Source organism: Macaca thibetana, chromosome 17 (genome assembly GCF_024542745.1).
Source record: "Macaca thibetana thibetana isolate TM-01 chromosome 17, ASM2454274v1, whole genome shotgun sequence".
In the NCBI taxonomy this organism is placed as follows: Eukaryota; Metazoa; Chordata; class Mammalia; order Primates; family Cercopithecidae; genus Macaca; species Macaca thibetana.
In genome coordinates this window covers 20,964,280-20,976,555 of record NC_065594.1, presented here as the reverse complement: position 1 = coordinate 20,976,555, position 12,276 = coordinate 20,964,280, and the positions used below count along the sequence as shown (strand labels likewise).

General features: G+C 34.9%; 1 protein-coding gene across 3 annotated transcripts in view; it reads right to left on the bottom strand.

Moving 5' to 3' along the window:
* Positions 1-246: 246 nt before the first annotated feature.
* AKAP11 (A-kinase anchoring protein 11) overlaps positions 247-12,276 on the bottom strand; it is a 52,255-nt gene continuing 40,225 nt past the window's right edge. For 2 of the 3 annotated variants that reach the window (XM_050766154.1, XM_050766155.1), the window contains exons 9-12: positions 10,712-10,795; positions 9,900-9,946; positions 6,194-6,354; positions 247-4,377 (exon numbers count right to left, since the gene is read on the bottom strand). In XM_050766154.1, coding sequence (XP_050622111.1) covers positions 4,237-4,377; positions 6,194-6,354; positions 9,900-9,946; positions 10,712-10,795 — 433 coding nt within the window. In that variant the 3' untranslated portion in view covers positions 247-4,236. The remainder of the gene's footprint in view (positions 4,378-6,193; positions 6,355-9,899; positions 9,947-10,711; positions 10,796-12,276) is intronic. The other variant, XM_050766156.1, reaches the window with a different exon arrangement.

The window sequence follows — 12,276 nt, the reverse complement described above, 5'->3', positions numbered from 1 at the left end:
GCAACCATAATATTCTATTTTGCATTAAATCCAAAGCAGGTTGGGCAACCAACCTTTTAAGTCACTGTGTTCGCATTCAGGGCATCTATAAGTAGGCAGAGTCTAGTGTCCAGTTGAAAATATTTCTAACTTCTCTTGTTCTCAAAACCATGATCTAGCACTTCGGTCCTCTTGTGTGGTCTTCTGTCACAGCGGTCCCACTCATTATAGAGCAGTTAATGAGATATTATGGAATGAAAACCAAGACCAGGTATTTCTTAAATTTATTGAAGAACTCTTAGTTGGGAGAAGAAAGATCACAGGCTTAAACAATTGTAAGATAAAAGAACAATTAATTGCAAATAATTACAAAAGTAATTTCTGAAATTTTTTGAGCCACTGCTAAAACAAAATTTTAGTGCATCTCAAAGTTCATGTTTTGTTAAGTGAACATATTAAATTACTGAAGAGCAAAAAAGAGTTACTGTTACACAGTACAAGATCTTAATGTAGTAACTGAGCACAGCCAAATAAACAGCTATAATTATTCCAAGCTGCTTTTGCTATGTATCTGGTATATTAAACAAGAAAGTGGATTACTTTTAACACTGCACAAGTAACCAAAGGTAGCAAATCCAGCAATATTAAAACCGGATATTAAATAGTATTCAAACATTACAACAAAAACAAAATAAGAACCTGTAGAACTACAACTCTACCCTATGAAAGGAATGTACACAGATGGTTTAAAAAAAAAAACCAATAAATAAATAAAGTGACAAGAGTGACTAATTCTGTATCCACATCTTCAGAGCAGGAATACAGTAAATGAGTAAATGCTTAGAGGAGTTTTGCTGAAAATGAGAAAAAATTCATCTCACTTTAGTATAATTTTTCTAAATTCTCACTGAAGCTCTAATTCTCTTGTGCTGGTGACAGGTGGACAGGGTATTTAAATGCCAAGTATTCTCCCTACACCCTGAGTATGGATGCATCAGTTGTTTAAAATTCTGTGGAAAGTTTCCTTAGAAAAACATAAAATTTAAAGTGATATACTGATGGGAAATTGAATATAGTAATCGTGGAAGAATATCAGCTAAATAATTAAGTAGACATTTAAATGAAGAATCAAGGTTAAACTCTGCATTTGGGGAATGTGCACTAATGTCAGCCTTCTAATATCAAAGTCAGATAAGTAAACTATCTTTCACTTTATACATAGTGCATTTATAAGTAAATTCTCTTACCAGCAACATCAAGCCCTTGTTGGAGCAAAATTAAAGTATTAAGATTTGAATTAACTTACAACAAACATCTGAAGGGGAAGTGGAACATTTTTCAAAGTATAAAGATGTTATCACATATATTCACCATGAATCCTCTTAAAGGTTTTATAATGCCATTAAATTATATCAAACATCCAACAGATATTATTTTCTTCTGTGATTTATAAAGGAAACATTCCTTTTGTATAAATCAGAAATATTTTAAATATCAACCTTAACACCAAAATATACATGTAATTTTAACTTGGTTTAGGAAAACATGAAAGAACTGTCACATTTTGGTGTGAACAAGGTTCTGAAAACCCCCTATCAGAGGTCTCATTCACTTTTTTCCACATATCATTTGAAGGTTATGAAACTGGTAAACGGAGAATTCAGCTCAATGTACATCAAAACTTTAACGGTTCTGAAAAAGATATATTTCATAAGGGCCAAAATGTACAGCACAGCAATATTACAATGTTACAGTAGAAATACATCAAGCCAATTTGTAATAAAATAAGAGAGTTGTCTTCAAAAGAGCTGTTTGACTATAGAGCAACCAAATAGATCTAGAATATCTTTGGAAAAACCACAAAGTGCCTTTAAAGAAAGTTAAGTTTAGACTATACTTAATTAAAAGATACTGCTCTAAACTCAAAATTCTTTTCTCTATATGAGGAAGTTTGACACTTCTTTTCGCACTTGCCAATATTTAATATTTTTAACTCACACTTCTTTTCACATCTGCCAATATTTAATATTTTACTCTATGCCCCTGCACTGAATTGATGTAAGTGTGAAGTTCCACTATTATTATTACCACACATGCTAATACCTAATAACTGGTCTGTCATTTTGTAGTGGTTAAATAAGCAAATGCTGAACTCAGCACAGCTCTAGCAAAATGCAAAGGAAATAAGAATAAGAAAAGTCTCACCTCAGAATGATTACACCATAAACAGAAGTAAACATTTTCAAACACAAAGTTTTACAAAATAATGTATTGTCACTTTGAAAGAAATTCAGAACTCTATTTTGCTGTTGATCAAACCTGTGCATACACTCAAGTTACTAAACACAATTTGATACATACTTGTAAAAATGCATTCTAAACTTAATAACCAATTAATTCATAATTAACAAGAGCAAACATTCCTAGTCCTAACATTTACAAACCCAGTCCAGTGCAGCCACATCTCAAGTTCTGAAAAGCTAAAGGCAGAAACAATTCTGGTTATACAATTCCTGCATTTCTCCACCTTAAAAAATACTTGAAAAAACTTCAGGAAACTTTATATTAAGGCTTGCTGTATTTCTGTATCTTAAATTGAGAAAAATCAAAACCTACAATGTTACCTCAAGTTATTTAAATAGCTTTTGGCATTTTTCTTAAAAAGCAAATCTGAATCTTTCACTATAAAACATTTCTATACCACAATTACTAATTCACATTAATGTAAGTGCCCTTATTCCCTATTCCTTGGCAGGTGCTATGTCTTCTACATTTTGTGCAGCTTTCAGGTCAGTCAATGCTCAGAAAAAAATGAAAATGTAATGGAGCAAAACCAAAGCCCCCACAAAAAGTGATTTATCCTAGATTACAAAATCCAGTAGTGGAAGAACCAACATTTACACACCCAAATACACACACATCCACACATCCACAGGACACAGTGGGAGGTGAGAGAGAGTGGTGGTGGGGAGGTGAGAGTAGGGGGAGTGGGGGAGGTGAGAGATGGGGAGAGGGCAGAGAGTGGGGGAGAGGGCAGAGAGTGGGGGAGAGGGCAGAGAGTGGGGAAGAGGGCAGAGAGCGGGAGGAGGGGAGAGACAGACAAAAGCAAAACACAACCTTGGTCCTCTATTCATGTCAACTTGCAGTTTCTGGACACAAACTAGTAGGAAATGTAGAGCCCAGAAAGATCATGTCAGAGAACTTGACAAGACAGTGTAGATATGGTGAGGGGGTGGGGGGATCCCAATTTTTCAACCATATTCTTGGTAGAGAGTTTTTTTTTCAAAAATCCAATAAAAACTATTGGCTTCTCTAAACGCATTTCCATATTAATATTAATTTTTAAAATTTCAACATGTTTTATAATTTTTCACTTGTAAGATAAGTTGGGAACCCAAAATCGTCAAAAAAGAGGAATAAAAATTCTTACTGCACAATCTTTATAGGCGTTTTATTTTAAAGCACCTTTTTAAATCTTAACAGTGGGTTTCTAAAAAGAAAACAGTAAAATAAAAGAGGGAACAAACTGGCAAGGTTAAAGTACTCCTTTACACACACACACACACACACAATCACTTTCATGCCAGAATGACTGGCAGCATTGGCAAATAATGTCATCTGATGAAAGGATGGGTCAAACTATCACTTAGTGTTTATAGAAACCTAAAATACTAATGTTTTTGCTAAGAAATTAAATAGTTTGGGGAAATCAAAAAGCTACCAACAGCTGAACTATGAAATATGAAAATGAAACTGATTTTTAAAAACAGGAAAGACCAAAAATCTACTAGAAATTAAAAAAAATCAGCCTCAATTTTATTTTCTGATGTCAGACTAGTTATTAATTAGATGCCATTTGTTTGCAAAGGAGCAAAATGATAACTCTATCACTGGAACCTATCCTCAGCCACTTCAGTGCAGTTTCTAGCAGCACTATTTGGATACAAAAAGAATGTGGTCAGACAATGCCCCTGAAAACCCCATGGTTAGACCTTCCTTCAAATACATGTTCTTAGGGTCTTCACACACTACACACATGTATAGAAGAATAAATGAAGCTAGTATTTTGACAGAGATTACAAAAGTATGAACTATATACACTGAGTGATAACCCAAAGCGCTTAGAAAGCTATATTTACTTGCCTCCCAACTGACTGACAATGTTAATATTCACTATTCAAATTTTATCCTAAACATCTTTATTGGCTTGTTCCCCTCCCCAAACAAATACTAAAATATACTGGTTTGGGGTTTGCTCTATACATTTTCCAAGAGCCAATCAAACAGCGACTTGCATCTCTCCTCACTGGAAGCTTTTTCCATCACTTCATAGTACTGAAGCACAGCCTGCAGGAGGTCTCCCACTTTCCATCCTTTCTCTTGTAATTGTTTTGAAAGCTAAGAACGAAAGAAAGATGTGTCAAACATTAACCAAAAACAATTTTATAACAAAGCTTTTATTTTTAGCTGAAACTAAGAATCCTGCTGTTTACAATTAAATAGTTTCCTAGTTATAACAAGGTCTTCCCCTCTAAACCGCTACCCCTTTACCCAAATTAAACATTTTCCCTTCTTCCCCTATATAAACACATCTCCTCCGGAGAATGACACTTTGGGATCGCTGGAGACAAAGCTCCACAAACCTCACCAAGCAAATAGTCTGCGTGGGAGTGCAGAGACTGAGTTTCTACAGGAAATTCTTCACCTAACTAAATACAACTGCCACACCCTCAATTAGAACATAAAATAGTAAAGACAACGTCAAGCTCAATAAACGGATGTGGATTTTCCTTCCACAACATATAGTATGTTATTTTTCTGGAATACACACTCTAGCCTCAATGATGACATGGCTTTCTAAGTTAAAAAATGTTAATGTTTCAACATACATACATACATACATACATAAATACAGGTTTAAATAAATCCTGTTGTCCCACTCATGACATGCCTTCGTTCACTTCCTTTTCTACTAAGTTCTGTAAAAGCTCTTAAGTTTTGAAAGATCTGTAAGTTAAATTCTGAAAAACTAATTTGTGTTAACATATATATGCTTAACCTTTTTAAAAACAGCTTTATTGAAATAAAACTCACATAACATACAATTCACCCAAAGTGTCTTAGTCAATGGTTTTTAGTATGTTCTCCAAGTTGAATGCAACCATCACCACAATTAGAATATTTCTACCACACCAAAAGGAAACTTCCAATAAAGAAAATTATGCAACAAAAACCTTCCACAACATATAGTATGTTATTTTTCTGGAATACACACTCTAGCCTCAATGATGACATGGCTTTCTAAGTTAAAAAATGTTAATGTTTCAACATACATACATACATACATACATAAATACAGGTTTAAATAAATCCTGTTGTCCCACTCATGACATGCCTTCGTTCACTTCCTTTTCTACTAAGTTCTGTAAAAGCTCTTAAGTTTTGAAAGATCTGTAAGTTAAATTCTGAAAAACTAATTTGTGTTAACATATATATGCTTAACCTTTTTAAAAACAGCTTTATTGAAATAAAACTCACATAACATACAATTCACCCAAAGTGTCTTAGTCAATGGTTTTTAGTATGTTCTCCAAGTTGAATGCAACCATCACCACAATTAGAATATTTCTACCACACCAAAAGGAAACTTCCAATAAAGAAAATTATGCAACAAAAACCTTAAGACTGTAAACTGAAAATCTTGACTAATAAGGTATTTCGCACATAATAAGCATCTTGTTTAAACTTTTATCGACTTTTAATTATGACAGCTTCTCATATGAATGAAACTGGATTATCAGAGAAAGATATATTAGGTACAATTATGAATCAATTAAATACAGAGAATTCAACTTTTTCATAGGAACACACACAATGCTTATTAATAGCATCTACCTTTGAGAGCTTAGTGTTATGCCAGGCATTAGACTAAGCATTTTTTTAACATTATATTTAATCCTCATAAACCCCTGTAAGGTAGATTCTATATTCATTTGCATAGCGCAGTTAGGGGCAATGAGACAGACTGGTGAACCTGCCTCTGGTTACCCTGCTAGAAAGAGGCAGAGCTGATGTCTGAACCCAAACTGTTGGATACTACAGCCTAAGCATTTAACCACTCTGCCATCACCAGGCATCTTGTTAGACCAACCACATGACAAGAACATCATCTACTGTTAAATGTATACTAACCCTCTATAAGGTAGGTACTTACTAGCATAAACTCCTTATTTGCAGAGTCATGAAAATAAAGTTCTGTAACTTCAGCCTCAGAGGCAATGAGCCATTGAAGAATAATCCTTAGCTGGGGGTCTACCGTGCATGGCTCCATGTCAATATTCGTAATTAGCAGTGTCTTTCCATCTTGCCCCAAACCTAATATTTAAATGTAAACAATGTAAAGTAAAACTCATCAATTTAACTCTCAATACTCTGGTTGTCAAGTAGATACAAATATTTTCCCTTCCTTAGGATTCTAATAAATGGTGAAAAAACATCCATCTTTTTCTAACCACACCATAACCTCAACTAAAACTTTTAAAGGGCAAAATAATGTAAAACAAAGGAACAACTTTGATCATTTATTGATTGCAAAAATGTAAAACACCATTTTAACGTAATGAATTCAAGTTCTATAAATACCATAATTTGATATAAATTATGACCAATGGGTTACAGAGAAAATAGAACTATAAAGCTATCATCACAATAAAAATTAAAATGAGGCTGGGCATGGTAGCTCAGGCCTATAATCCCAGCACTCTGGGAGGCCGAGGTGGGCAGATCACTTGAGGCCAAGAGTTCAAGACCAGCCTGCCCAACATGGTGAAACCCCATCACTACTAAATATACAAAATCCAGCCAGGTATGGTGGCACATGCCTGTAGTCCCAGGTACTCAGGAGGCTGTGGCACAAGAATCACTGGAACCCAGGAGACAGGGGTTGCAGTGATCCGAAATTGTACCACTGCACTCCAGCCTGGGCAACGGAGCAAGACTGTCTCAAAAAACAAAAATCTCAAATAAAGAAGAGCAGCAACATTTGTGCAGCACATATTCCATCCTAAGTATTGTTCTAAGCTCTTTATATGTACAAACTCCTTTAATCCTCACAACCACTCTATGACGTAGAAACTATTATCGTATCCATCCTACAGGTGAGAGATCTGAGGCAATGAGAGCCCCAGAGTCCTCCAGTGGGGAAGTGGCTGAGCCAGGACATTTACACAGGCAGTCTAGCTCCATGCTCTTAATCACTCATTCTTCAGACAAAACTGGGAGGAAATGCCATATGCAACCACTTAACCCAAAGCCAGATCAGGGAATTTTCTGGTATACTCCAAGTATCAAGATTATCTCTAATTTATTTTCTTTTTTTATGGTACTTTTGTTTTCATCACAAAGAGAGATCCATCTCTGTTGATGGAAATAATGACTTGTGGGCCAATATCATGCATTTAACATTCCTGCTGCTTAATGACACCTGAGCAATACGGAGTGCTGAGACCAGGACCCCTCCACCCCTTAACACACACCACAAGAGGTGAGCACCAGGGCATGCTGGCAGACATCATGCCAATAGGTACCAGTAATGGAAAGACTGCTGACAGATGTCTGATTCTCTGCTACAGTTTGCAGGCCATTCTAGACCACTATTAATTATTTTCAGGATTTGTGTTGGTCCCTAATTTTTAATTTAAAAGATTTGGTCCACATTACTCTCTAAAAATAAATGTATTGTCTTTTCCCTCCCCTCTCTCAAACACTCTCAATCAAAAATAGGTTTGGTACACCACGGTACAAGGCATGGTCTCTGGGCCTTTTTGCAATCCTGCGGAGTTCAGGGGGCTGGAAGCTAAGTCACCCCACTGCTTCTCTGCACTGCTGGTGTTTTCTCAGTTCAGGACTCCTGGTTGCCTGGCCTACAAGAACCTTCAAACAGCTCTCTCTTTAGAGAAGCCACTAACAATTAATGAAAAGGGGAGGGACTGACATCCTGCAACTACAAATTTTTTTTTTAAAAGAAGTTTGTTGCCTTAGGATTTCCATAATTTTGAGTCTTTCTATAAATCCAGACCAATCTATCTCCTAATTTACCAATCTCTAACAAATTTAAAGTTGGCTGTAACTTTCTATATAATGAGAAATACCTATAATCTCAAAAGCTCAGTAATGACATATCAACATATAATTAATCTCCTGTTTCTACCTACTCACAAAAGAAATCCTTAACAGCCTGGTTAGTGCCAAAAGTAATCTTTTTCAAAATAAATTTCATATTTATATTAACTTGTATCTTTTTTCTTAATCATTCCTCAGTAAAGCTAGTTAAGCAATTGCTAGTTCATTAGAGAATACTTACCACATGCATTTGTAGCCTTTAGAATAACTGTTCACAGGTGTTACTTGAGAAAAGGCATAGAACTTTTATAAACAAAGTCAACACTTTTTTATTGAACAAGAATGAAACAAATATTGCAGTAGGGAATATCAATATCAAATATCAATAACACTAAAAATATTGCCCCATCTCGACTTTGTATCTGATGAGAAAAACTGACTTCTAGAAGCCCTATATAAAGAATGTCGACTTACAGAGACATTAAAACTAAAGAAATAATAATCTTAAGTCTGAAGATTGCAGCTTAAAAATTGGGATGTGACTTCCCTAAACAAGGTGTTAAACTTATTGAAAATTCAGGTGTCATAAAGTAAATTTCGAGAAATTCTTTTTAGCTATTTTCTGTTTGCCTGCTTCTAGAGAAGCAATTTTTAAAACATCACTAGTTCAAAAACAAGTATCTCAAAGAGTACAAATACTTTTATAAGTGCCACTTTATAGAAGACATTATTGGTATTTTCAAAATTAAGAAAAAATTAAGACTTTTAGAAAAAAATTCAACAACCATCTGAATATAATGAAAACTCAGCTTCAAAGTAAAGTTTCTAAATTCACTCAGATGAATAAACTCAGATATTTTAACATATGAATTAAGGATTACAAACCATGATCCAAAACTGTGACCAATGATATCTAGTACTGACATACTTGGAACTATGTTCATTAAGGAAGGATCTGAATATTTTCTTTAAATATGTATATGTGTGAGTGAAGCACTGGAACTGGGGGAGGGAAGAAGAATTAACTTAGAAATATCTTTTAAACAAGATAAGTAAAAATATTACTGACTCACCTAAGTTTGACATGAAACCCTAGTTCTACAAGTTACCAGTTTGGAAGGAAAATAATATGCCATAGTTAAAATAAATTATCTTATAAGTAAGAATTTTAGCTTTTATATTTTGAAAATAATTATGTGGAGAGATTATAATTAATTTATCTCAAATAATCAAATAATTCTCATGAAGTATTCCTTTCTTTTTTCTTTTCTTTTCTTTTTTTTTTTTTTTTTTGAGTCAGAGTCTCTGGCTCTGTCACCCAGGCTGGAGTGCAGTGGCATGATCTCAGTTCACTGGAACCTCTGCCTCCCAGGTTCAAGCGAATCCTGTGCCTCAGCCTCTCGAATAGCTGGGATGACAGGCATCCACCACCATGCCCAGCTAATTTTTGTATTTTCAGTAGAGATGGGGTTTCACCATGTTGGCCAAGCCGGTCTTGAACTCCTGGCCTCAAACAATCCACCCACCTCAGCCATCCAAAATGCTGGGAATATAGGCGTGAGCCACCGTGCCTGCCCAGTATTTCTTTACACCAATGACAATTTCATTAGTGTAGCAATCAAATAAAACTACTCAGCGAAGGATCTAGAAGTGGACAAACAAAATTATTTCAAAAATACCCTGATTTATAATGTTTTACACAAATAACCTAGAGCCTATCTGACAAAAATGCATAAAGACTCTTCTAGGAAACCTTACACAAAAGACACGCCAACACTTTGAAAAACAAATCAAATTACCTTCTACTTCATCCTCATGCTCTTCATCTTTATCATCTGGTCCATCACTTATGAATAAAATAGCAGAAGTAGTTACAAAAAAAACTTTAATTAATAATGGTATCAAAACAAATTCTTAAAAATGTGGTAATGAATGTTACAATATGACATGTGACATTTAGAAAGGGGAGAAATGACAATTAAAAAAGGAAGCTTTGCTTCTCACATCATTTCATGTTAAAATCTGAATTGCAAATGATCCCTAAAGTTATTAAAACCAAGAAATCGTACCTTACCATGATATATATAAGTGCCATGTAATTTCATAATATTATTCAATTTAAAATCATTTAAAGTTGAAATAGTCTACGAAATTTAATGTAGCATTTGAATCTCACAAAATGCCAGGAATAATTTGTTAATGGTTTAGCTGATGCAATTTATATATTTTTTAATACAGTAAAAACACTTTTTACTTATACTTTTCTTATACATAAAATAAAATCACATACAAAAAAAACATAACAAAAAAACCCAACAGAAATCCTGTAGGAAGCAAGCTCTTTTGAATGAAATAATTGGTAGAATGAAAAATAGCAAGCAGAGCAACACATGCATAACAGTGACACATTTTGCAATTAGATGTCAGTCATATCTTAGCATAGTTGAATTTTTTCATTAGATGTGAATTCATCAAGCAGAATCATGTCAAAATACAGGAGAAAAGCAGGTTGATATATACTGGCATTGTAACCCACATTCTTTGAAGAAAATGACATCATGCATTAGTGGTGACAGACTCATCAGTTTTTAAGTTTCTAGACTGGACCAACCTGTCTGATGTTGGAAAGGATAAATTGTCCTCATACAAATCTCCTTCTAAACCAAGACTGCTCCAGCTACTGCTGTTACCATTACTGCCAGAGGAAGAAAAGAACAGAGCTGAACTAGAAAATGAATAGTAGAAAAGACCTTTGTTTTCCTTGGAACAGCTTCTGTCCTTGATAACTGCAGATGTTCTGAAGCTGTCACAATGAAGGGGAACATCCAGAGTGGAGAGAGACCATCACTGCTACTCTAAACGGGGCCTGACAAGTTCAGAGATTTGGGAGTTTTTTCTTTCTTCTCAATAGATCATGAAAATTATCTAAACTTGTATTTTACAGATTAACAGAATGGCTTTTAGGACAGCAAATGAACGCATGAATTAATAAGTTTCACAGGAAAGTTAATGTCTTAAGACCAATCTTGAACTCTAATTTGTGAAATGCCAATACCTTTCAATTTGGATAAAGTTAAAAAAAAAACAGGTTAACATTCTCTCAGGTCTTTTTTTTTTTTTTTTTTTTTTTTTTTGAGACGGAGTCTCGCTCTGTCCCCGGGCTGGAGTGCAGTGGCCGGATCTCAGCTCACTGCAAGCTCCGCCTCCCGGGTTTACGCCATTCTCCTGCCTCAGCCTCCCGAGTAGCTGGGACTACAGGCGCCCGCCACGTCGCCCGGCTAGCTTTTTGTATTTTTTAGTAGAGACGGGGTTTCACCCTGTTAGCCAGGATGGTCTCGATCTCCTGACCTCGTGATCCGCCCGTCTCGGCCTCCCAAAGTGCTGGGATTACAGGCTTGAGCCACCGCGCCCGGCCTCTCTCAGGTCTTTAGATAGTGCAAAGCAGTGACAGGTTTGGGTGAGGGGATGTCGGGGGAGATGGGACGGAAGACTCTAAGACATAGTCCCAAACAGACCTTTTCTAACTATTTGGGCAAAACATGTTTCAGATTTTAAAATACTATTATGTCAATGATCTTTGTTTCATATATTATGTATAATTCAGTATGTATAATTCACCTCCAAGTAGGTGGCAAATAACAAACATTTTCTTCAGAATACAGCTAGAATAGCCAAGACTAAATCAAGCATTACACTTGTCTAGTTGGTCAGTCACAAATACCACATACAGATAACGTCTTATACTACCTAATCAACTGAAGAAGAAAGCAACTATTTTCTAAAACTGCAGCAAAGCAATTTTTTTAAAAAGCAACCATGTTCAGAAATAAAATTAAATTCAAATTTTCAGATTAAAACCCTCAGCATGCAATTTAAAAATTCTAATCATTTCTAATTATTAAACATTAGTAAGCACATTAGTTGGCAGTGATAAGCAGCTATTTTTCCCAATATTAGGCTAGGCAATTATAAAAAGTAATATTTATACAAACCAAAATTTTGGTTCTAAAAAAGTAAACATAAAATCATTTCATGTACATCAGTAAATGCTGATATGGTTACCAAAAAAAGGTGATTACTTCAAGTTCTAAAAAACTTCCAAGCAATCTCAAATAATTTGCATAGTTATATTCACTCTAACATGATCAAACTGTCACAAATCATAATGTATTAGAG